Here is a 23831-nt window from a genome sequence, read left to right on the forward strand (position 1 = left end):
CATCAAAGATTGAGAACAGTAGTCTGAAGAATCCAACAAACGTTTACTCAATAAAAATTTGCTGAACAACTTATCCTCTTATTTCTCATAGAACAAGAACTATTGAAAGGTGAGGGAGTGCGATGAAAATTCTCCAGAGGCAGAAAGTCATTTTAGGAGTGGGGATATGGGTAATTTATTTGAGTAAGGTAAATGTCAAACAATTGCTGATGAGATTTTGGTGCATTTTTTCTTTATTTTTTCATCATAATAAAACAATCCAGGCATGCATGGTCTCCCTCTGCGAGCAAAAAATTTACTTTCACCACGACTAATGTTTGTGCAAAGTTTCCAAAAAATCCAAGGCGTCGTCATTGAGAACAGTGTGAAAAATGAATAGATGAATGATTTTGAGGCAATTTTATCCCTATAATGGCCCCTAGGGGGGGGGGGGCAACCAGAGTTATCCCAGAAAATCCATTCTGGTAAAAATTTACTTTCACCATGACTAATGTTTGTGCAAATTTTTTTTTAAATATCCAAGGCATGGTTATTGAGAAAAATGTGAACAAACAAATGGATGAATGAGAGTGAATTACTCGGTCCAATCCCTCCTTTGTCGGGGGGGGGGGGACTGAAAAGTGAATCACATGACTCATCAAAGCAATTGTTTTTGTGATCTGTTTCCAGTGCCAGACACATGCTGGTTGACACAATATATCAGTGCAGACATAATGAGCCTTAACCTGGATCAAATATTGTAAGGGGACCAGACTTATCTTATCCTCACCATAAAAGAATCAGTCCTTACCTGACATGTAGTTTGAAAATTAAGGAAATGTCTAAATCACAGATGAGAATGGAACTCACAAAAGAATGTGTATTTTAATTTAAAAACATTAAATTAATATTTTGCAAGAATTAACAGCTCAGCTATTTTTATACTTTGTAATTAGTTGAAAAAAGATTTGAATCCGTTTATTTCTCTTTGAAGTGTAGTATGTGGTCAGATACAGCACTTCATCTTTTTTTTTTGTCCCTGGTCAGTGAAAGAGAAATCTTTCTAGACTAAGACAGAGTGTCTCCTTTAAGTAACTGAACTTTTCTTCCACATTAAAAAACCGACCTTGTTTCTAATTCTGCCATCATTTGTAGGCAGGTAAAGATATACACTTTGTTTTTATGTTACTTTCACGGTTCGATTCCGGTTCAGTTTCATCATGTCTGACACAAATTTGAATGTATAAAGTAAATGAATGAAGGTAAAGTGTTGATACTTAAGAGCAAGTTTACACCGGAGAAGATAAAAAAACTCATCTGAGTGTGCAAATTGGTTCTTTATGAAGCTAAGTGGTTTCTCAGCTATGGCCAATATGATACTGATAATAGACCTGGCAGCTGAACAATTACTGTCTATGACTGAGGAACCATGATTATTATAATATGAGTGTATCAAATAGGATATAAAAAAGAAAAAAAATATTCTTCTCCAGTGTTCGAACTGATATTCATATAAAACAATGTCTAGTGGATAATGTTAAAAACAAGAAAACGTCTCAAACAGGAAAGTTTCAAATAAAAACAAAAAATATATAAATTGGTTTAGAAAGCAGAAAGAAAGAAACTGTCATATCATGAAAATAGATTGACAGTGGGGATTGTCCGATTCGGATTCGTTATTTGCATTCTCAATTCTCCTAACCAGTTGAAATGGTTTTGTCCAGTAGTATTTTTACTTGGTAACTTTTGTGACAAGATAGATATATATTTACACACACATACACATTATTCTTTATCACAGAGTGAAGGATTACTGTGGAATAAGTATTTCTTAATTATCTGTAAAGCAAAAAGTCATACATATGACAAAATCATAAAAGAAAACTTGCAAAATTTGGATAACGATCTTAATCTAAACATCATATTTCGACCAATCAGAAGTGGAAAAAGGAAAAAACGCATCTTCGCAACATTTAAAAAAAGACTAGTTTCAATATTTGATAATACTTAGTGCTGAAAGCCAATCAGATTCATATAAAACACAATCTACCAGCTCACAAGTCTGTCTTTTAGTGTATCATAGACCGGCCACAAGGAATCATGTGGATAAAATTATTCCTGCCAAGCAACAGGACAAGAAATTATCACAAACTTTTTATTTTTTTTATTCAATTTTCACCCCAAACAAGGCACAGTGCCATTTTGAAGTAGGGGGTTACTATCGGGGACATAAGTTGTAGGGGTATTATGAAGAGAGATGAGTGACAAGATGTCTGTTCACATTACACTTGAACTTCTGCATGTCAGTACAGTTGAGAAAGCAGAATCCCAGAAGCGAATTCCAAAGTCTAGAAGTTCTGGGGAAGAAACTATTGGAGTAGAAGGCTTTCTTACACCTAGGGATCTCTACTGTGAAGGGGTGTGATTTAGCTGCTTGTTGGGTTTGTCAGAGGTGTTCATGTCGAGGGGGTACAAGTGCTTGTAGTTCGTCAGAGCATTCACCATTAAAGTACTTGTAGAACAGGCAGAGGGATGCAACATTTCGTCGATGGAACAGAGGCTGAAGTCTAGATGATAATTCAGGACCTATCAGGTTGGCGACTCTTTTAAACCCTCTCAAGAAGTGAGAGATAAGTAGCAGATGCACCAGCCCAAAATGTGACAACAGTACTCCATACATGGGCGAATGGTGGCCTTATAGAAATACAGGATACTTTCAGGCGTGAATGCAGTCTCGTTAACTTTTACAAAACACAGTAAAACAATTTTATGGGTCTGTTTTTGACTACACGCAGCATACAAAAACACTAACAACTTTCCTTTATATGATAAATTTTGTACACTTTTCATCATTTAGTATAAATTGATTATTACTGCAACATCATAAGGTGTTTTCTGCATATCTGGTAATTAACTAATTACTGACTATTACTAATGAGTAACTAAGAGTAGAGAGTGGATCTTGTTTTGTTTTTAATACTAATGTGTTACTGTTTATCAAGGCCAAAAGACCACTCCAGGATAGATTAGTTGTTTTGTTTTACAGCATATCCATCCTTTTCAGATTATTTAATGCCAAAGCTGGTCATTTTGAATCAATTCACTTTCAAATGGAGATTTTTTTTTAAACTTAGCGACATCAAATTAGATAAATCTAAATCAGATTGATTAGATAAATCAAATTCAACATCAGATACATTTTTTTCATATATGTGTGAAAGGTGATAATGTACGTATGACCATGAAATGCCTTAGCGTATTTATTATGTAAATTTTATATGCTTTTAATCAATTAGTATGAATAATTAGACTGATTATTTCAACAATATAATTTGGTTGTTTTGCTTTACGGAATATCAACCCTTTTCGAGTTATTTAATGCCGAATCCAGAAATTTTGGAAACAGTTTTTGTTTCAAATTTTTTTTATATCTTCAAATATTTTTTCATGGTGTTTGGTTTGATTATTTTTTAGAGGAAAATTGCTGATTATTTTGTAGGGAAAAATTGCTTTTCTTTTTGGCTTTGCAGAACATGGTTGAGTTTTGCAAAGGGGAAAAAAAAACAATAACATCAATGTTTGGTGTATTTTTTTTTTGTTAAGAAGCTACTCAAGAATAAGAATCAATTAAATTGTCAGTTGGTGATGAACACTATCTTGGGGATTAGAAACGATATCTTAAATTGTTAAAATTTGATTAAGTGGGTGGCTCAATAATAATTTGTTAACTGAACTTAAAAGATGACCATGTAATATTCAGCTCCATGGTATTGCATTTCACAGATGGGAAGACTTCAAAGATCATTGACGGATATCAGAAAGAGAGTTTGGTTCAGTATTGATCCTTGAAGCACAAAGTATTGATAATTTTTGCCTATCAAATAAATATAATTGATATTTAGTAGTAATTTAAGTTTTATAGCTGCACAATTGCAAGGCCTGGTATCGGTATTCCATGGATATGGACACGCATATACATGTCAAAAAGAGCAGGGAGGATTGTGAGGGTGGTGGGGTATACAATGATCTTGTGGATAGATGAACTCCAATTATCAGCTAGAGATGAGGAGTATTGTGCTGATGCAAAGAAATTTCTTTGGCAATAGAATAATTAACACTTTTTGTTTCAAGCATGGAAGGTAGAATAAGACAGGAATAAATCAATGAAAGGGATGGGTGTTGGGAGAGAGGAGGGTTATCGTACCATTTCTGAAGTGCGCAAGTACAAAAATAGTCTCATTAGTGACAAACAGACAATGCAAAGAGACGGTGCTCAAAATTATGAACAATACATGAAATACAATTGAAATATTTCAAATTGAACCATATTGAATCATTTCTATAAAGAACAGTGTCAGTTTGTTTGTTCATTTTTACTTCTGTAAGTGCTATTCATGTATTATGTCAGTTGAGTTGCTATCTGTGCTTTTGAAAATGGAAGTAAATAACAAAAGATCAAAATAAAAGAATCTTGTATCTATATTATATTTCTCTTTGTTTGTCTGTCTGTCCGTTCCATTTTTTCTTAGAAACGACTGGGCCAATCTGGCTGTAATTTTGTATGGACCTTTGTTAAAATAAGGTGCAGCAAACTAAGTATTATGATATCCATTCAATGCAAAGTTAGGGATTAATAAGGATTAGTACTTACTGCAAAAATGAATACACATTTAACCATATTTAACCATCGATTTGGCATAACGCACTTGTTTTAACTCAATGGGTTATAACTTTTGCCAGTTTTTAACAGACTAAAAATATAGTATATATATATATATGACTAAAACTCTGGATCTTGTTTGTTATTTTTTCAGTGTACACTTTGATGAGAGAGTAGCAAGGGGAGATGAATTATGTAATTGGGGGAGTGAAGAGAAAAGAGATTTAACAAAAAAGGAAGGGAGAGAGGTATGGTAATCCGGAGAGCAACAATCTGATTGTGGAGAGAATGCAGAGATTCTCCCCTGTAAATATCAGACAAAAATATTCATCAGTGGAAAATTTGGTCAATTTTCTGGGTACTATACCACGACAATGTGTACAACCTTTGTAGAAAGTGACAGAAAAAAAAATATCCTTCGCCAGTGTTCATATGAATATTCAAATAAAATAACGTCTTAATCAGTAAAGTAAAAAAAAAGAAAGAAAGAAAACTGGAAAGTTTTATAAAAGAATAAAAAGGAAAGAAAGAAAAATAGATTCGCTTTCTCAATTTCTCTAAATACTTGACAGATTCGACCGGCATTTTTTTTGCTAACTTTTGTATAATGGGACATTTAAATATATATATATATATATATATATATATATATGAGAGAGAGAGAGGGAGACAGACAGAGACACAGAGAGTATAAAAAAGCAGTTTCCTGCATTGCTATAGCCTTCTATATACATGTATTATTGTCAAGAATTGTAAGTGCCAACTGAATTAAAGGGATAAATTGTAAGATGGTCAACATCATGAAATTTGGAATATAGACTTTTGTCATTCATTCATTATATGCGCTGTAATTACATTGAGCTTCTTAAATAAGGATTGGTATATAGAAAAAGGAATTATAAGTGAATAAAGAATATTTTCACAGCAATATAAGTAACACATATATATATATATATATATATATACACGCACCCAATTATTATTTTCCAGTCTTTTTAAGTTTTTTCATTTTACTGAATTGTCAACAATGTGCATTTGTGTGTGTGTGTGTGTGTATATATATATATATATATATATATATATATATATACACACACACATATACATACACACACATATTGTGAACGATTCAATAAAATAAAAAAGGTAAAAAAAAAAAAAAGAAACTGGAAAATAATTCTAGATGAATTAATGTAATATTACTGAATAGTTAGAATGCATGCATTAGAATCAGTTACTAGTTCCATCCCACCTCCCAGCACCTTTGGCAAGTACTTTAAAATTTATGTCAGGAGTCAGCTGTAACCATGTAAATAAAATTGGTTATGATAAAACTGGTCAGAAGCTGTCGGACGATATGACCTGGAGAGGCATGGGTAGTGTCAGCTGAAGACACACTGCATGATGTATGCCTGTCATGCAATTCTCTTGCAGCATGAATATGGCAATAAACGAACCTCATCTTGAAAAGAGTCATAATGTATTGGAGAATGGTTTCCTTGCACTGACCTGGAGCATAACACAATCTAATAAAGAAGAGTTTGCCAAGCATGCCCTATGATTCTAAAAATTCCCTTATGTGACATGAAAATAAGAGGAGTTTGTAAAGCCAGTTAAAAAAACTCAAATCAGTCAGTCTCTGTCTCTTTCTATAGCTAGAGGGTTAAGTAGTAGTACTAAACTTTTATCACTGTCATTAACAGAGGGAGGAAGAGGTTTAAATGAAATCAGACATGGAGCGATATTGATAAGCTTATTGTTAATAAACATAGAAAGAATAACAAAAAAGGAAGAGTGGTAAACGGAGTATAAAATAAGAGTAAGTGGGAGGGGGGGATCAAACAGTATAGAGTGAAAGAGGGTGAAAGTGATAGATATGAACGTAGTAAGAGGTGGCTCACTTTGTCAATTAATTACAAATTAAAATATTTCATTTCTTTTTTTCTTTTAACTGCTAATTTACCTCAAACAAGGCACAGTGCTACTTGGATATAAGGGGCTATTATTTGGGATAAAATTTGCAGGGATACTATCTAGGGAGTTGAGCAGCAAGATGTCTGTTCACATTAAACATGAACTTCTACATATCAGTATAGTCATGGAAGTAGGGATCCTGGAGAGAATTCCAAAGTCTAACAGTTTGAATCTATTTGAGTAAAAGGCTTTACAGCATTTAGGGATATCAATAGTGAAGGGCAGAATTTGGATGATTATTGGGTTAGTCAGGGATATTTATGCTGAGAGGTCCTTCAAATTTAAAAAGTTCTATGAAAAATCTTTTGTGAAAAACTAAGACTCAAGTGATTGTATATTCTATTTTTAGAATGATGGGGGGGGGATCATGTTTATAAAAATGCAGGTCTCACCTACATGTAACTTTCAAACTACCGGCAAAATAGTGTTATATATGCCATCCTACTGATGACTGTCTAAACCATTATACACCCGTGATGTGATTGTGAACCAAGGTTCTTGTTTATCTTTATATACAACTAGCGGGGGTACCCTGCGTTGCTCGGGTGTTTGTAGATGTGTATGTTTGGAGGGGGGGGGGTAAAGCAGAACAAAAAGGAAACTTAACCTTGTTTAAATATTAAAAAAATAACGATAAAAAACAGCGATTTTAAAAATGGGGGGGAAAAAAAAATAAGGGGGTGGGGGAGAGCTTGGTGGCAGGTAGGCTTGAACCCGGAGCCTTGAGGTCAACAGGCTGATCCTGAACACCTGCACTATGGTGACAGTAGCAATGTAAGAGTGATTAAAAAGTGAATGTCAAACATCACGCTATTCCGCAGTTTTTAATGAGGTCAAATCGTTTTACTGCAGGATAGTTGTTTTGAGTTTGTTTACTCAATGAAAGCATCTGATATGACGGTGATTGGCCATCGAATCCAGTTTCACTGTTTTTATACTGAAAAGTGAAAGCAACACACGGCGATCCAAAAATCGTGAATATTTAGTGTTTCAAAGTTGGGCAAATTAAATAGCCATGCGACCCCGTTCTTAACTCATACATATTATCATATAGACGGCATATAAAAAGTTTTAAGAATGATCGACCCCCTCCCCTCGTGCAGCCCCCGGAAAAAAGCCTTTTACACAAAAAGCAAGCATACATACACACAAACATTTTCGCTTTTATATTTATAGACTAGCAGGGCTACCCGGCGTTGCTCGGGACCGTATAAACAATGAAAAAACAAAAGCAGATATTGAACATATGTTTTATTCTTAGGGGAGAGGAATCTTTCATCTCAAGTTTTAGCGTTAATGACAGGTTTTTTGGGGGCCCCCCTCGAAGATAACTGATCAGTTGACCAACTTCTAGTAGTCCGTTTGACGTGAAATTTCGATATTTGTCATCCGGGTGATGGGGCTTCGATATGATACCAAATTTGTCAAGTTTGGTTCCGTCTTTCAAAAGTTTTAGCGTTACAAACAAACATACATACATACATACATACACACCGATTTTTGCCTTTTATATATATAGATTATTTGAACTCTGACTTTGTTGGACACATTTTCGTTGACACAACTTCATAATGAACTCACCTTTCCCCTCCCGAAAATATCATTTGAATTCTATATTGTCATATATTTTCACTTATTGATGCGTGTCTGAACCATTATACACTCGTATCCTCATGTTCTTGATCATTTGTAGGTAAAACGGTAGGACACTGATGTTAGTTTATAAGAAAAGTTTATTTAAAAAGAGAGGCAGTCACATGAAACATAAGAATGACAGGTCATTTGTGACAGTGCGAGAAAGAAAGAATGACAGATAGACAGATTGCTTGTCTTGTTACACCTAGTTACATTGTATGTAAACGCCCCGAGTCTCACTGAGGCTCTTTGAGGAATAATTTTACAGCAAAATAAATAAACAAATAAAAAAACAAACAAACAAACAAACAAATGACTGGAAGTTTCATGGCTTCATCAACGTTCACTTCGAGGTATCACTCAAACTCTTCCATCCAAACACATCCTTCACTATGTAACTATAGTAGGGCAAACTTAATGCCTTGGTAAAGTAACTGGTCTCAGAGGAGGAAACACTTTCAACGAGGTAGGTCTATATCTCATGTCACACCATGCATCTGCACAGTTATAATTTACTTTAATGAAAAAAGTTTACCCTATTTTTCTACAATAATGTACCATATTGCAATAGTATTCAACTAAGGTGGGTTGAACCAGCTCTAAATGAGTGCACTGCATTCTGCATCAAGGTAGTTCACTCATGCCGATTGGCAGCTGCATCCTTGGCATACTCAACTCATTCCTGCTTCCATCAATGAAAAACAAAAATGTGGGGGCCAACCACCAGTTTCATGCCAGTTTTCATTGTTCAGAGTCTTCAGTTGGCCACCTCCACACTTCTTCTAATCAGTGGGTGCGGTTAGGGCTACCAACTTGCGGATAAATTTCCCTCCTTGAAGAACTTGACGAACCAGCAATGTCTGCTTTTCAGAAGAATCTCTGGGATGCTGATGTTGTTGCATCTTTCAGGGATGGAGCGGGTTAGGATTTGGTCAGAAAGATTGATGTGTATTTCCACAGTACACGTTCCAATTAAAACAAATTTATTCATCAATGGATTGGACAGTCGTTTTTGTTGTTTTTTTTTGGTGCTAAGTAGATCATTACTTAGCAAGGCCCAAATCTACTCGAGAATGCTGGTTAACAACATAGAATGATTATCAGTTGAGAAATGAAGAACACTATGAGAGGATTGAGACTGTTTGGTGGAGTGGACCAGATTAAAATACTTGTGAGGACAATTCATGACAGGAATCTGTTGATATTATATTTGAAAACGACCATGTTGTAATCTGCACAGACGCAGTCCCACGGTAATGTGTTCCTTAGATGTGAAGTCTTGCAGAAAAGCTCTGTTCATGGAAATTCCACTTTATGTTAGATACACAAAGGAAGAAAAGTTTTTTTCGTTGTAGTAGAGAGAAGAGTTCTTGCTCTGAATGTCTTACAACTTATAATCAAGTGTCTATATACTACTACTACTACTACTATTATTATTATTAATATCATCATGTAAGAAAATAAAGAAACTAATCTGTTTTGAAGTTGGGAAGTTCAGTATGGTAAACGTTTCTCATAGTTTTTATTACATACGTCTGAGTCATCATTTTGAGAGAGCAGAATCAGCAGCCATTTTTTCTTTTATGGCATAATGTAAGGCAAGCTTCAAAGAGATGGACACTGGTAACAAAGCAAATGCTCTTTAGAGTAAGGACAATCAGCTAGAAATAATGAAACCAGGCAGAGAACAGAGAATGATAAAGGTTAGAGTTGGCTAATCAAAAAAGCCAAGCACAAAACCAGTCTTTACTCTTTATGCGATTCCAAAAGCCGAGGCTGAATGAAAGGAAACGACTCCTTTGTAAAACACAAGGGAATTAGCAGCATTTTATAAAAGAGTATTAGAAAGGAATTGTTTCACTGGTAATTTTTCATGCTTCGATTTGCTTTGTGTGTGTGTGTGTGTTTTTTTTTCTTCTGCAGCACAACCTTCTCGTGGGTTATTTATTATCGAGAAAACACAATGACTATTTGTAAACTGCTAGCAATACCCTCCTCCTCCGGAGAAACTGTAATTTGTCAAGTATTATTAATTTTAATGAGTATACAGCAGAAGTCAAAGAAAATAATAATAATCGAGTCCAGGGAACACCACTTGTTATTGTCAATGAGCGATCACTGATAATGACTCGTGTGAAAACTTTTAGTAAATAAATAACAATAATATACCAAAGGAAGTTAAACTATTAGGACACGTAAAAAATTCCTATAATCATCCTCCTCTCTGCAAAATAGTACCACAGAAAATGGTTGCAAAGGGTTGAAGACTGAGGAGGTAAAACACCATCCAGATCTCCACTGGAAAGGCATGAAGAGTATTCCAATTATGAGGAGGTCTATTGTCACTCTAAAATTTTATGATAGCCAAAAAAACTTTTTCTCGCAAAAAATAAACATTGAACACTTTTCTTTTTTTTTACACATAAAACAAATTTTAAAGAAATTAAGCAAATTTAAAAAGAAAAATGTAGAGGTTAAGATATACTAGTCGATAATGTAATCAATTTTATCTTAAGCTTGAGCAAAAAACTTGGGCGAAAAGCATACAAACTATGTGAGGTGAGGTATTCCAACGATGCCTATGCTACAATTGAACCAAATATTCTATGATAAAAAATAAATAAATGATATCTGAACTTTCTCCTCTAATTTTCACAAATTAATAGATTTTTTTCTTTTTTTGTTTTTCAGGAACAGCCCCGTTATGGATATTTGTACTTGGACAATATTTTTTACATTTGGAACCCCCCAAGACCATTCCAATTTACCACCTGGAAGTCTGGCTGGTATCCTCATTTTTCTCGTACGTAGGAGGAGTGGTTACTAACTACTTCAAACCTGCAGTTGCAGAAGCACTTCTCAACTGGCTCATAAAACCTTTGCTTTTACTAATCAGTATCCTGTTCATCACACTAGGTGTATACATCAACATGTACATATGGAACGTAACGGACCTCTTTATACTCATAGGCTGCACCTTACTGCCGCTGACCGGCTGGTTGTTTGGCTGCATTCTTGGGTTAATATTTCGCCAGGAGGGAGCCGCTTTAGAAGCTCTCGCTTACGAGACATCAAATTTTAATAATCTAATTTTGGTAGCAGCCTTGCGCTTCTCTCTTCCTAGTGAGCTGGCCGACCCAGCCTCAATTATTCCATTTTTAGTGATATTCACTACTCCAGCGACCTATATTCTCGTCTCTCTCCTCAAGACGTTGCGTCTAAGTGTCCTCAACTACCTGCACGAACGTCGACAAAAACAGGTGAACCGTCAATTCAGTATCGTGTCAGGGATCATTAACCAGGCCAACATCACTGCTCTGTCAGCGCCCCTCTTCATTTCAGATGTTATGGATGACGAGGACAGCTCCGACAACAAAGAGAAGGTGACCGTTTTATAAGCATTGCTAGACCCCATCTGACCGTGAGACGTGAACTGGCTCTGGGAGCATCTGGCAAAACAGGGATTTTGAATTAGGCTGCTATTTCCCAATCTGATCTACGGAATGTGTGCACCAGCAGTTGGAGCTGGCCAAAAAGGCGCGCCGGCAGTAATGTATGTGATGTTAGTTCTGGTAAAGCTAAGACGCAGAAGGTAGAGGAAAAAAAAAAAAACAGCGGAGACAGCTTGCAGTTGGAAACATGCTTGCAAGACCGTCTTTGGTGATCAAAATGGTCACAGTGATAGGAAAGGCAGGAAAAAATAAAGGAAGAAGAAAGAGAAGCAATAAGCTGGGAGTAGCAGTAATTATGGTAGCAGGCCGAGACTAAGATAGGACAGCCAGCAAAGATTCTAGCTGGTTTCTGTAATTATGAAAACAATAACAACAACCAATCAAGATGATGATAATGATGATGATAGTGGTGCCAGCAATGGATGGTATCATTATCATCATCATCAAAATGATAAATTCATTGTTTTTAGAGGCAAGAGAGTAGGCCTGTATTGTTATTCCACTTAAAAAAAAAATTAAAAAAAAAAAAAAAAAATTAAAAAAATTTCTTTTCCGGGTAGATGAAAATATCTGGATCCTTTCTTAATGCAGAATGTTGGGTGAAAAAAAAAAAAAACTATAGAAAAACCTAAATTTTTAATCTGATGAGCCAAATTTATCTCAATTAAAATAATAGGAAAGTAGTTACCTACTAGAGTCCAAAAGTAGAACAGAAATTTTAATAATAAAAATAATAATAATCTTTCTTCTAAATATACAGTATAAGGATCATGCTATTGTTGGAATCGTCCAGAAAGTTTACAGAAAATGCCAAACGAAGGTTTCATTTTTTTTTTTTTATTTGTGCAAACACCATTAATTTAATGAAAAATGAAAACAATATTCCTGAATTCAACTTTTTTTTTTTTTATATAGAAAACTTTTAGAAAATTAAGCTCCAAATAAAGAAAAATTCACTCCAGTAAGTTTGATGAATAAATATTTTTTAAATAACGAAGAAAAAATTTCTTTCAAATTTTTTTATATGATTTTTTTTTCAAATTCAGATAAATATCTAGATTGGTTTATTATATATATATATATATATATATATATATATATAAAAATATAGTAATTTATAAAATATATATGGCGATTAAGCTACACTGAATATTCCACGTTTCATCCACTCTAGGACTCTTCAGGCTTATGCGCATAAGCCTGAAGAGTCCTAGAGTGGATGAAACGTGGAATATTCAGTGTAGCTTAATCGCCATATATATTTTATAAATTACTAACTAGCTCTACCTACGTATTGAGCACTTTTGAAGTAAATACTTAAAGTTTACGCATAAATCTATACTTTCGTATATTAATTTATGTGAGTAAATTAAGTAGTTCTATATATATATATATATATATATATATATATATATATATATATATATATATATATATATAAACAATGATAGCAAACAAATGTTTTCTTTAAATTTTTTTTATAAGGATTAAAGTGCTCAGCATTTCGGCACTTTACCATGTTTTCTGTAAACCGCCAGGACAATTCTGACAGTGGCACTTTCCTTATATTGCATAAGTACTAATTTGTTGGATTAATCTTTTTACTCTTTGGCTGGTAGTAAACTTTAGAAGTGTGCCTTCTTCAATTTTTGTAGGTGACAATGCCATTCCATTATGAATCTAAGGCTAAGATGCAAACCGTAGCAGGCCATGGTCATTTTTCATAGGAAGAAGGATGCTCCAATATTGCTGTTGGCCAGCACACAGTCTTAGTAGTAGATGAAATTAGTATGTGGTTACTTAGGCACAGATTTAACTTTTAAAAATGTACAACTCTCAGACATGATGGTCGAGTTGATATGAGAAATTCTACAAAAACAAGTGACTAACCAGGAATAGGACATGTTTTGTTGTGGTTATTCAAATAATTTCAGATTTGGGAATGTGACAAAAAGTTTTAAGCAAGCAAAGCATTTATTGATTTTACTGTATCATGATAAAACGGCAATAAATATATACATATATATAAGTATTTATACAAACATTTTGACTACATATGTAAACACAGGTGTCAGTTAAAGCCTTATTTAAAGCCAAACACCCATTAAGCTAGTTTAAAAGTAAAGATTGACCTTGAATAAGGCTATACCCAGAAAATGTATGCACATATGTAGCCAAAAATGTTTGTATATATAAAAATTTATATTAAAACATAGCTCTACTTGTTATTAAACATATTTACACAAGCATAATAGGTTTATCGGACTAACTCTTATGAGCAAACAAAAAGGACTACATATCAATAAGCATACAAACTATTTATAAGTGTATATGTGTAAGTATATTTATATATAATATACACATAGACATACTATAATAACTGACAGTGTAATTATTCTGGCATATATATCAGTTGTTTTTTTTTTTTTAATTATTTTAAGAAAAAAGTAGATTCAAATTTAATGATCAATTACTTGAACTTTGGGTAAGTCTTCCAGTCACTTTATCCATTTAAGTAGTGATAAAAAAAAACCCACAATGCTCACGTGACACGCATCAATATAGTTTGGAATTTTTGTAGGCATAAAACAAAGATGAAGAAATCACTTCTTCAAACATTCAGGATTGGCAAGTGAATTGAAAAAAAAATTTTTATGACTAGCGAACATGACAACTGCAAGTGTTTGGTAACAGCCATTGATATGGATGAGCAATGGTTAAAGCCTGGGCAATGAGATCTTTGTGAAAACTGAATACAATTATTGCAACTGCGAGGTTAATTTTCCATGCGCTGATAGTCTGTGGTCTATTTTCAGGGTGAAACTTTCACTTTAATGAATGCAGCAAACAGGGGTAATTTGGAAATGTAAAATAGATATTGAAAAGGAAAAAGTGGGAAACATCAAATGCCAATATTTGTATGTTTTATGTTACAGAAAGTAGATTTTCATGACAATATCGGTATTGATCCAGAACCTGACCCAAGGCTGCATTGGCATCTTCTGGCAGTTTACAGTAAACAGCGTGTAAAGTTGAAAAAAAAAAAAAAAAAAAAAAAGAAGAAGCCGGCCAAAATGCTGCCAGATGATAAATTTCAAATGCTTAAAACAAGATAAGATTTGCAGTAAGTTTAATTATATGAAAGAAATATTTTTTTTCAAGAAATATATTTTTCCCTGCAGATATTTCAAAGAAATAAGTTTTTTAAGATGAAAACATGGAAACAGCTACGAACAAAAACATTTTCTTTTTTCATGAAAACAACTATGATCAAAAACAATTTTTTTTTTTTTAAGAAAAGTATGAGAAAAGTTTTTTTTTTCTATTAACAAAAACAATTTAGTCGGTTGCTGATTGCTTAATTGCATCAGCTTCTTCCAGTTGCTTTTTCAGCCGCTTACTGTAAACTGCTGGAAGATGCAGACACGACCTTGGGTCAGTTTCTGGATCAGTACTACAATATCCATAATAGCCAACCAGGTTCTTACGAACACATGCAATCATGAAATCTAGAAAGATTATTGAATGACTACTTATACGAATAGTAAGCAAGTTATTAAAAAGCTCACAAAAGAAAGGTGACTGTTTGTATTCTTTAGAACAGATCATTTAATCCATTTTTAAAAAATAATTGGCTAAACCCTCCACCCAAACCGAAACAAGTCAAACCTTGTAATTTCATGCAACCCTTTGCCAAATGTTCCTCCAAAATAATCAAACGATTGCTCTTCCTTCAAAATCCCTGGCTCCACAACAACCTTCCCATCCAATATCTTAACCTTTGCTAAATTGATGTAACAAAAACGAGACTGGTAAAAATGGTTAGCGACACACAAAAAAAAAAAAAAAAAGAAAAGAAAAAAAAAAGGGAACATCGAAAGACACTCTTGCTTTTTTTCCGGTGCCTTAATGTCTGCCAGGGAATGTACCCCCATTAAAGAAGACAAGTTACTCTCCCTCCCCTGTCAACATGCAAAAACCTCCTGCCTCTCATCAACTCTTAATTAAATAAGAATCTAGTTGCTTACTCTATGCCTTGAATTATATTTTGGATGACACATAATTCAAGAAGTTTTAAATTTCTAAGCAGATGGTTGCTAAAATAAAAAATGATCTATAAAATTAAAATGGCTACCAATACAAGCCGCCAGCCAGAATGAGTGAGAAAAAACAAAGAAATTCAAGAAGGAAAAATATTCACTCATTGGTTTATTTGTTTACTTCAAGCTTAAACATTATTTTTTACCAATATCTTACCATATATTATCCTTCATACCATCTATTCACTAGTTTTGTACCATTTCAAATGGATAATCCTACCCGCAAAAGGTTTATAAACCCATGTTTTCTCTCAATTTTCACAGGTCGATTATTGGAATTTATGTATTCAAAATAAAACATATTTTTGAGTGTTTGAACTCATCACTTAACCCAATATACAAATTCATAAACACGTTATCAAAGAAGCAGGAAATATTTATATAATTTGTAAACTACGTGGTTCAAATGTCCTACAAGTTGAATATCTTGTTTTATACTTTATATATATATATATATATATATATATATATATATATATATATATATATATCTCATAACATTAACTTTGCCACTTAAATTCATACACTATTATAAAAGAAGATCCTTCCGTGAAATGAACAGCTCATTTATTCTTGTTATAAATATTTAACATTAATTCACGTGGTGCTCCAACAGAATAAATGGAAAAATTATCAGGGAAAAATACTGATCAAAACGTTGTAAATTAGAAGACAACAATACTAAATTGCTTTGAACAAAAAAAATACATTAAAAAAATCATTTGAGATAGATAGAAAGTAAAAATATAATATGAACAGAAGATATTATCTATATCAATGGTTCCCAACCTTTTTTTTTTGTTCGTACCCCATTAAGAAATTTCCTTCAAATCTTACCCCCCCCCCACCAAAAAAAAAAAAATTCTGAATGCATGTTTAAATACATGATTGGATTAAATCTATTCAGCCATGTATTTAATGGCCACTTAATAACAATGCTTAACTCTAAAATGAAACCAAGAAGTAATTACATTGCAAAAGGAAACAAAAACACAAAAGAGTAGCAATAGCCTATTTTTAATAAACTTTTCTCGCGCCCCCTGAAATATCGCTTTCAAAGACTACAAGCTCCCCAGGTTGGGGACCATTAATCTATATTTTTGCATTCTATAAACATTTGGTATTATGTCTGATATAACATACAAATAAAAAAAAAACGAGTATAAAAATATGTCTAGAGCATAGAGTAAGCAGATTCCACGCTATCAATCTGATAAAGAATGAATCTTAAATGGTCTAAGCATAGAAATAAATATTTACAAAGCTCACAGATTCTGAGTTTGTGGCGTAAAAGAGTTAAAAGAAAAGCATGTCGTCCTTTTTTTTTAAAAAAACCTTCCCACCTTTCTAGTCTTTGAGCTAACAGTCTTCAGCCTACAAATCTAAGAGGATACGATCCATAATATTAATCGGAATTGTTTTTCTGCAGCAGTTCCCATTTCCTTTGCTTTATTTACCTCTGAGTTTTGTGCAGGAACTGCAGTCTATTTACTATGCTTTTTAGAAAAAAAAAAAAAAAAAAAAAATGGAAGAAAAGCAGGTACGGAACTTTGAGTAGGAGAACCCAGGCAAAGGGCATCCCAATACCAACTATAAAAAGGACAAAGAAAAACAAAGCATCATGGGTAATTAAGGGTTGTATGCAAAAAAAATGGATAATGATCAGTTCTAAGGATCGAAGTAGTCCGAAGTGTTAATCAGCCATAATCAAAGGCTAATTTATATGAATTCTTCCCCCACCCCTCTCCTCCTCGCCCAAGTGCAGAATATCATTCTTGCCTCTCAAAAGCATGCAAATATTCATTCTGTAGAATTCAAAGGAAAACTTGGAATGGTATATTTGTAGATATTGTGGGAATTTTGTTATTTGAACTGTCTATTTATCAAAACGATCAAAACAAACAAAAAGATGATTATTTCTTTTTAGAGTTTTTTTTTTTACTGATTGTAGCCTGAAGCTTAAATGATACATAAAAGCAGGCTTTCCTTTCAAGGCTAGAAAAATCAATGTCACAGATTTGAAATATAAAAAGAAACAATCTTGCAGCTCAAATAACAAACTTTTCACAGTAGGTAATTTTGCTTCCATTTGTGGTGTACAGTTGTAGACTCGGCAAACGAAATCTTAGAGAATAGAAACTAAACATGGTCAGTATCGTCTGTTGATGGTCATCTTCTTTTTGGCTTTTGTCATGTGCCATGGTTGATCTTTATATTTTTGTGATAATTTTTTTTTTTAAGTGTTAGAATGATGTAAAAAGAATATATTGCCTGTTTAGGTGCTATATATAAGAAAAAAACTCTGAATGTAAATGTAATTACATTTCTCTAGTAAAATTGAAAAAAGAAAAGAAAAGATAGAAAGAAAAATGAACGAAAAAAGAGTAAAAAAAAAAAGGGAAAAGAAAAATGAAAGAAAAGGAAAGAGAAAAAATGAAAGAGAAAAGGAAAGAAAAAAGAAATGTGTTGATGACAGGTGCTGATTTAGAACTGCAAATTTATTAAGGGAAATCAGTTGACTAGTGTTATGAGGTGAACTGGTCTTTACTTGAAGTGAATGTTTCATATATTCCTTTAAGAAAAAAAAAAAAAAAGATGTGATGGAAAATCAGAAAAGATGATGATTTAAAAAATATTTGTTTAATTAATTCAGAAATGTAAAAAAAAAATAAACATATGGATAATAAAAAGGCTGATCTACAAGGTAGAAGTTTGCAAAATCAGGGTTCAATTCTTGTAGTTAATCACTTTGCAACATCAGGCATGCAAAAAGGTGCATAATTATGGTTTCCAAACAGTCATCACAACTCTTTAGTGGATTAAGTATCCTTTTTGTTTTTTTCATAGTTAATAACCTTTTTTTTTTTTTTTTTTTTTAAATAGTATGCATGCAATATACAGCAAAGTAGATTTGTAAGAAAATGATAAAAAAGAACACGTGTTTATTGTTAATTAAAAATAGATGTATACCTATATATTGAGGAATCACTCGCATACACATACTATTTTAAGATCACACATAAGGTAACTTAAAAGCTCAATAGTATTTAGAATACTAGAGCGCAAAACATATATAGCTAATACATGACAAAAGTATATATTCCAAATTTCATGATGTTGACCATCTTATAATTTATTCCTTTAAGTACGTTGGCATTCACAATTCTTGACAGTGCTTGTTTTGTAGCGCAAAATCAACGTACTTAAAGGAATAAATTGTAAGATGGTCAACATCTTGAAATTTGGAATATAGACTTTTTGTCATATTTGTTATAGGCTCTGTAATTACACAGAGCTTCAGAAATTAAGGATTGGTATAAATAAAAGGTGAAATATAATTGTAAAAAAAAACAAAATATATTTACACAGAAATATATACATATAAAAATACACTGAAATTTTGAAGTTTTCTGATTCAATTCTAATGGAAATGTTTAGTCTAATATCAAATTATATAGACTTATAAATATATATCGAACGTTATATTTTCTACTAGAGTGCTCAGTGCATTTAGTATACACAGGAAATAATAAAGGTTTTTCGGTAACAACCTCTAATGCATCTACAAACAATAATCCTTGTCAATGTGTTAGAGGTTGTTATCCTAAAACCTTGGTTTTATGTGTGTGTGTATGATATATATATATATATATATATATATATATATATATATATATATATATATATATATATATATATTAATGTGTGTATGTGTAAAGCGAGCTGATAGTCTTAAATAGCACCAACTGTAAACCGAATCTATAAACAAAAAAAAACAAAAAAAAGATGCATGCAGCTGGTGCTACTACTACTCCGAGTTTCATAATGGGCAGAGAAGCAGTGCAAGGAGCGGATCCGTCCGGTAATGCTTAATTCAATTTGGAACTTGCTAAGAGAGGTGGCCACGCGCTCAAGTGTCTCACGGACACCTGCAATTTAAATCAGAAGTGTCCATAGCAACAGTCATGAGTATCAATAAATACTAGCGGACAAAGGAAGAGAGATAAATATACCTAAATATTGTACAGTTTACTTGAATCTATGTCCATTAGTGTAACAAGCCAATGGTACTGGACTATACGTAGAGTTAAAACAAACATTGATATTAAATGTTCAAATTACATGTGTTTCTATATTATATTTTTCTCAGTCTGTCTGTTCAATTTTTCTTGGAAACTACTGAGACGATCTAGCTGAAGCTTATGCAGACCTTTGCTATGATAAGCTGCAGCAAACTAAGTATTATAGTATCCGTTTGATGCACAGTTAGGGATTAATAGAGATTAGGTCCCATGACACCACATTTATTCTAGAAGTTATCAGTCAACAGGCTATAACGTTTGCCAGTTTTTAATGGGCTAAATGTAGATAATAAACCTAATTGTCTTATCAAAAACTAGGCTAAGTTGGATAACGAATGTAGAAATGTTTTCAAAGTAAAATATGATTTCTAACTTTTTGATAAAAAGTAATACTAGATCTTAAAACAATAATCCAGAAAACACAAGAATTAGATATTTTAATATTGCGTCAATTACATTCCCTTTAGTATAATTCTTTAATACATCTCTGACTAATATGTGTGTGTTTACTTGCTTCACTATAAAGGGGAGAGTTAGACACAAGGTCGCTTTTTTTTTGTGGAGAAAATCCAGCTCCCCTATGAGGGAAACTCTGGATTGAGACAAAAAAAATGTCTCGGTTTAGGATTTCTTCTCCACAAATCAATGATAGAAAAGATGAAATATATCAGAACAGATATTACATTTTAATTCTAGCCAAAAGGTGTCTGTTTGGCGTTATATTGTATCTGATGTAGCTGCTCACCCTCAAACTCATTTATTTTAATGCATGTTTGTGTATGTAAGGTGAATTCTCAACATAATTGAAAATATTAGAATACACTTCCAGTAATATTCAACATGTCCATTTTATGTACACACGTTTCTGAAAATCATTTTTATAAGCAAAATTACATTGAAGTATGGTTTCGATTAGGTAGATTTTCTTCATCAGTATATTAAAATTTCTCAATTATAATCTCTGGTAATATTATGCAATACGTACCGATATACCAGAAAACATTAAAAGACATTCCCAAGTCAAAAAATACAAAAATAAATAATAAATAAATAAATAAAAACTGATTCCTTTTAAAAACATCTTCCTTAAAAGTTCAAAACGAAATTTATTCGCATTGTACTTTCAAAAATAGTGTTTCATACAATTTTTTTCTATCATAAAAATATTTATGAATTAATTTCACCCAGAGTAGTTTAATAGTTGCTTTATCATTTTAAGGTTTTCCTATATATATATATATATAGTTGGTTCTGCTAGGTGGAACGAAATCAACAGAGTACGTGATTATAGGAGTGTAATATTTATCTATGAATTTTATTGAACTCATTGGTACTATGAGATTAAACTTCTATAATGTGTGCATATATATATATATATATATATATATATATATATATATATATATATACACACACACACACACACACAGAAATACTGCAAATCTATGCACAATATTTTATATCACCTTATAATATTATAAATGTATATACACGAAATATTAACCACACACATATACATACAAAAATTATATATATTCACACACACACACACACACACACACACACACACACACACACACACACACACACACGTATGTACCATATTGGCACATCTTTAGAAAGTTAAAGTTGCATGGTAATTAGTTATGATACCAGTACAGGAAGTAAATAATAGAGTATATAAACTGTTCATATCTCAGCTGCCCATTTCAACAACCCTGCTTTTGCTTACTACATCCATGGTAGACAGTGTAATGAAATACTTAATAAAAATGGTCACAGCTAAAACATGTGAAATTCGGCGTTAAAAATTCCATAACTATAAACATCGTATTAAATCAGTTATTTTTGAATGAGATGCTTCATAAATAAATATAAAGAGATATAGAGGTTCTTTAGGATTTAACAACTATGAGGTGCTTATTTCTCCCCACAAAATGTTTGGCATTTCAGTTTTTTTGTTTTTGTTTTTTTCTGAAAGGTATTTGAAACCGATTGGGAAACTTTTCTTCGAAACTGAATAATAACCAGCAAGAAATAGGCAATCATAAAAAAAACAAAAAACTATATATTCTATTTGTTGAAATAAAACCAGTATTCTTAAAGAACTATATTTTATTTTGTCAACATCAGACAGCCTAAAGAAATCATAAAATATTAATGTTTAAAAAAAAAAGTTAATTTTTATAAAAATAATGCTAAGTTTTAAAAGTCTATAGAAAAAATAAAATATCCAGAAATCACATCCAATTTCCTATATGTTTTTGCCCCCTTCTCCCCCCAAAAAAGGATAAAAAAAAGATGTCAAAAAAAAAGTCTTGAAAACTTTTTTTTCAAATGTATATAAAAAGTTGTCACGTGTGAAAAATGAAAAAAAAAAATCTTTTTTTTTTTTGTGTATTTTTTTGTTTTTTTTGTTTGTAGATAATAGACTTCTATTTCGCTACAACTGAGAAAGCCTAATCTATGAAATTTCATTGACTCTATTTTCAACAGTTTGTACTTTTGTATTAGATTAAAAAAAAAAAAACTGGTGCTAGCAGAACCTAAGTAATCAAGAGACTTGCTATATAGATTTGTATGCTGAAATATAGATGCTACCCTGGAAAGGTATTTCTTCGGGTTTTTCCATTCGTATAGTTTTGATAAACAATCTCTTGTAATGTATTTTTTGTGCATGTTTAATATTTTTCTTTTTTTTTTTTTAACTCAAACCAATTGTCAAATTAGAAAATTAAAAAAAAAAAAAAAAAAAAAAAAAAGGAAAGAAAGAAAATTTTTCCAAAATAATAAATAAAAATAAAAAGAAGCTGGTCTCCATGACAAGAATGCAGCATCAGTAACGAGGATGCACACCACAGGTGCTCACTCTACTTTGTCTGTCTGTCTCTCTCTTTACAGGTATGCAAATGTTATATTTCCTTCTTATCAATATTCAAGTCCAACACTCAAAAACTCCGGCAAAACAAAAGAAAAGAAAAAAAGAAAAAAAAAGAAAAAAAGAAATTGGCATACGAGGTCATTATTTTTAATTCTAGATTTCAAATCAGACAGTTGTGTGCTTAACGTAGAAGTTCTATTTCTTTAAAAAGGAATGTGTTGTCAGCAAAAACGAGAGTTGGATATAGTGAGAACCTTCCAGGCGGACAGAAGGTAATAACGACAGATTTATTTGTTTCTTGGTTCAACATCATGTTTCTACATTGCCTGAATGTCACTTGGTCTTATTCTCATGTTGTATAAATAAAGTTATAGATTTTCAAGTGAATAAACTCACTTTCTGTTTTCACTCCATATGTCTTCTTGTTTGGCATTTTTTTTTTTTTTTTTTTTGCTTAATTAAAACAGACGCTGCGAGTCTATCTATAACTCACTTGTTTTTGGCTATGGAAAGACCCTGAAATACAGAGAACGGCTCATTTCTATCCTGATCGATTTAGGACGGTCTTACTAACCACCCAACATGTTATTCCATTTTGCTGTATATACTGCTTGCATTTTTAGTAAAAACTTTCAACTAATGGAATTAAAATTGTATATATAATTTTTTGTAAATAAAAAAAAAACATCGGCGCTCTGGGACAACGTTAAGTAGAATTGGCCATAGTGTGAATGTGGTATTGTGATGAATGGGATTAGTTTAAGAGAGTAGACCAAAACAATGATACACGACTCCTGGCCACCCCACCCAATTTGGCCTTGTACCATATTGTGTAATTTCTTTTGCTCGGAATTTTCTGTAAAATTATTTTGTGAAATGTATGGAATCCTTACAGGATTACAATAAATATTATCTCTACTCTATCCTTATTTTCATGGCAGGTGCTCGACTAAGTTTCAACCTATGTGTAACATATTAGGTACCCTACGTTAGTAGCGATTAAGTTAGCTAGTGTGTATTTTCATAAGGATCACACTGAGTGCATAATAACCCAAATCTATAAACAGA

General features: G+C 32.5%; 2 protein-coding genes across 3 annotated transcripts in view; one reads left to right on the forward strand and one right to left on the reverse strand.

Annotated features, from left to right (window-relative positions):
• Positions 1-11953, forward strand: part of LOC145296695 (sodium-dependent organic anion transporter-like) — a 49843-nt gene extending 37890 nt beyond the window's left edge. The window contains exon 3 of the mRNA XM_080142666.1: positions 10940-11953. Within this exon, the coding sequence (XP_079998792.1) occupies positions 10940-11646 (707 nt within the window). The 3' untranslated portion in view covers positions 11647-11953. The remainder of the gene's footprint in view (positions 1-10939) is intronic.
• Positions 1-23831, reverse strand: part of LOC145296697 (trafficking protein particle complex subunit 13-like) — a 761029-nt gene that overhangs the window by 420959 nt on the left and 316239 nt on the right. The gene's annotated exons all lie outside the window — the stretch shown is intronic.

This window comes from Euprymna scolopes, chromosome 17, assembly GCF_053919585.1.
Source record: "Euprymna scolopes isolate OS-2025 chromosome 17, ASM5391958v1, whole genome shotgun sequence".
Classification (NCBI taxonomy): Eukaryota; Metazoa; Mollusca; class Cephalopoda; order Sepiida; family Sepiolidae; genus Euprymna; species Euprymna scolopes.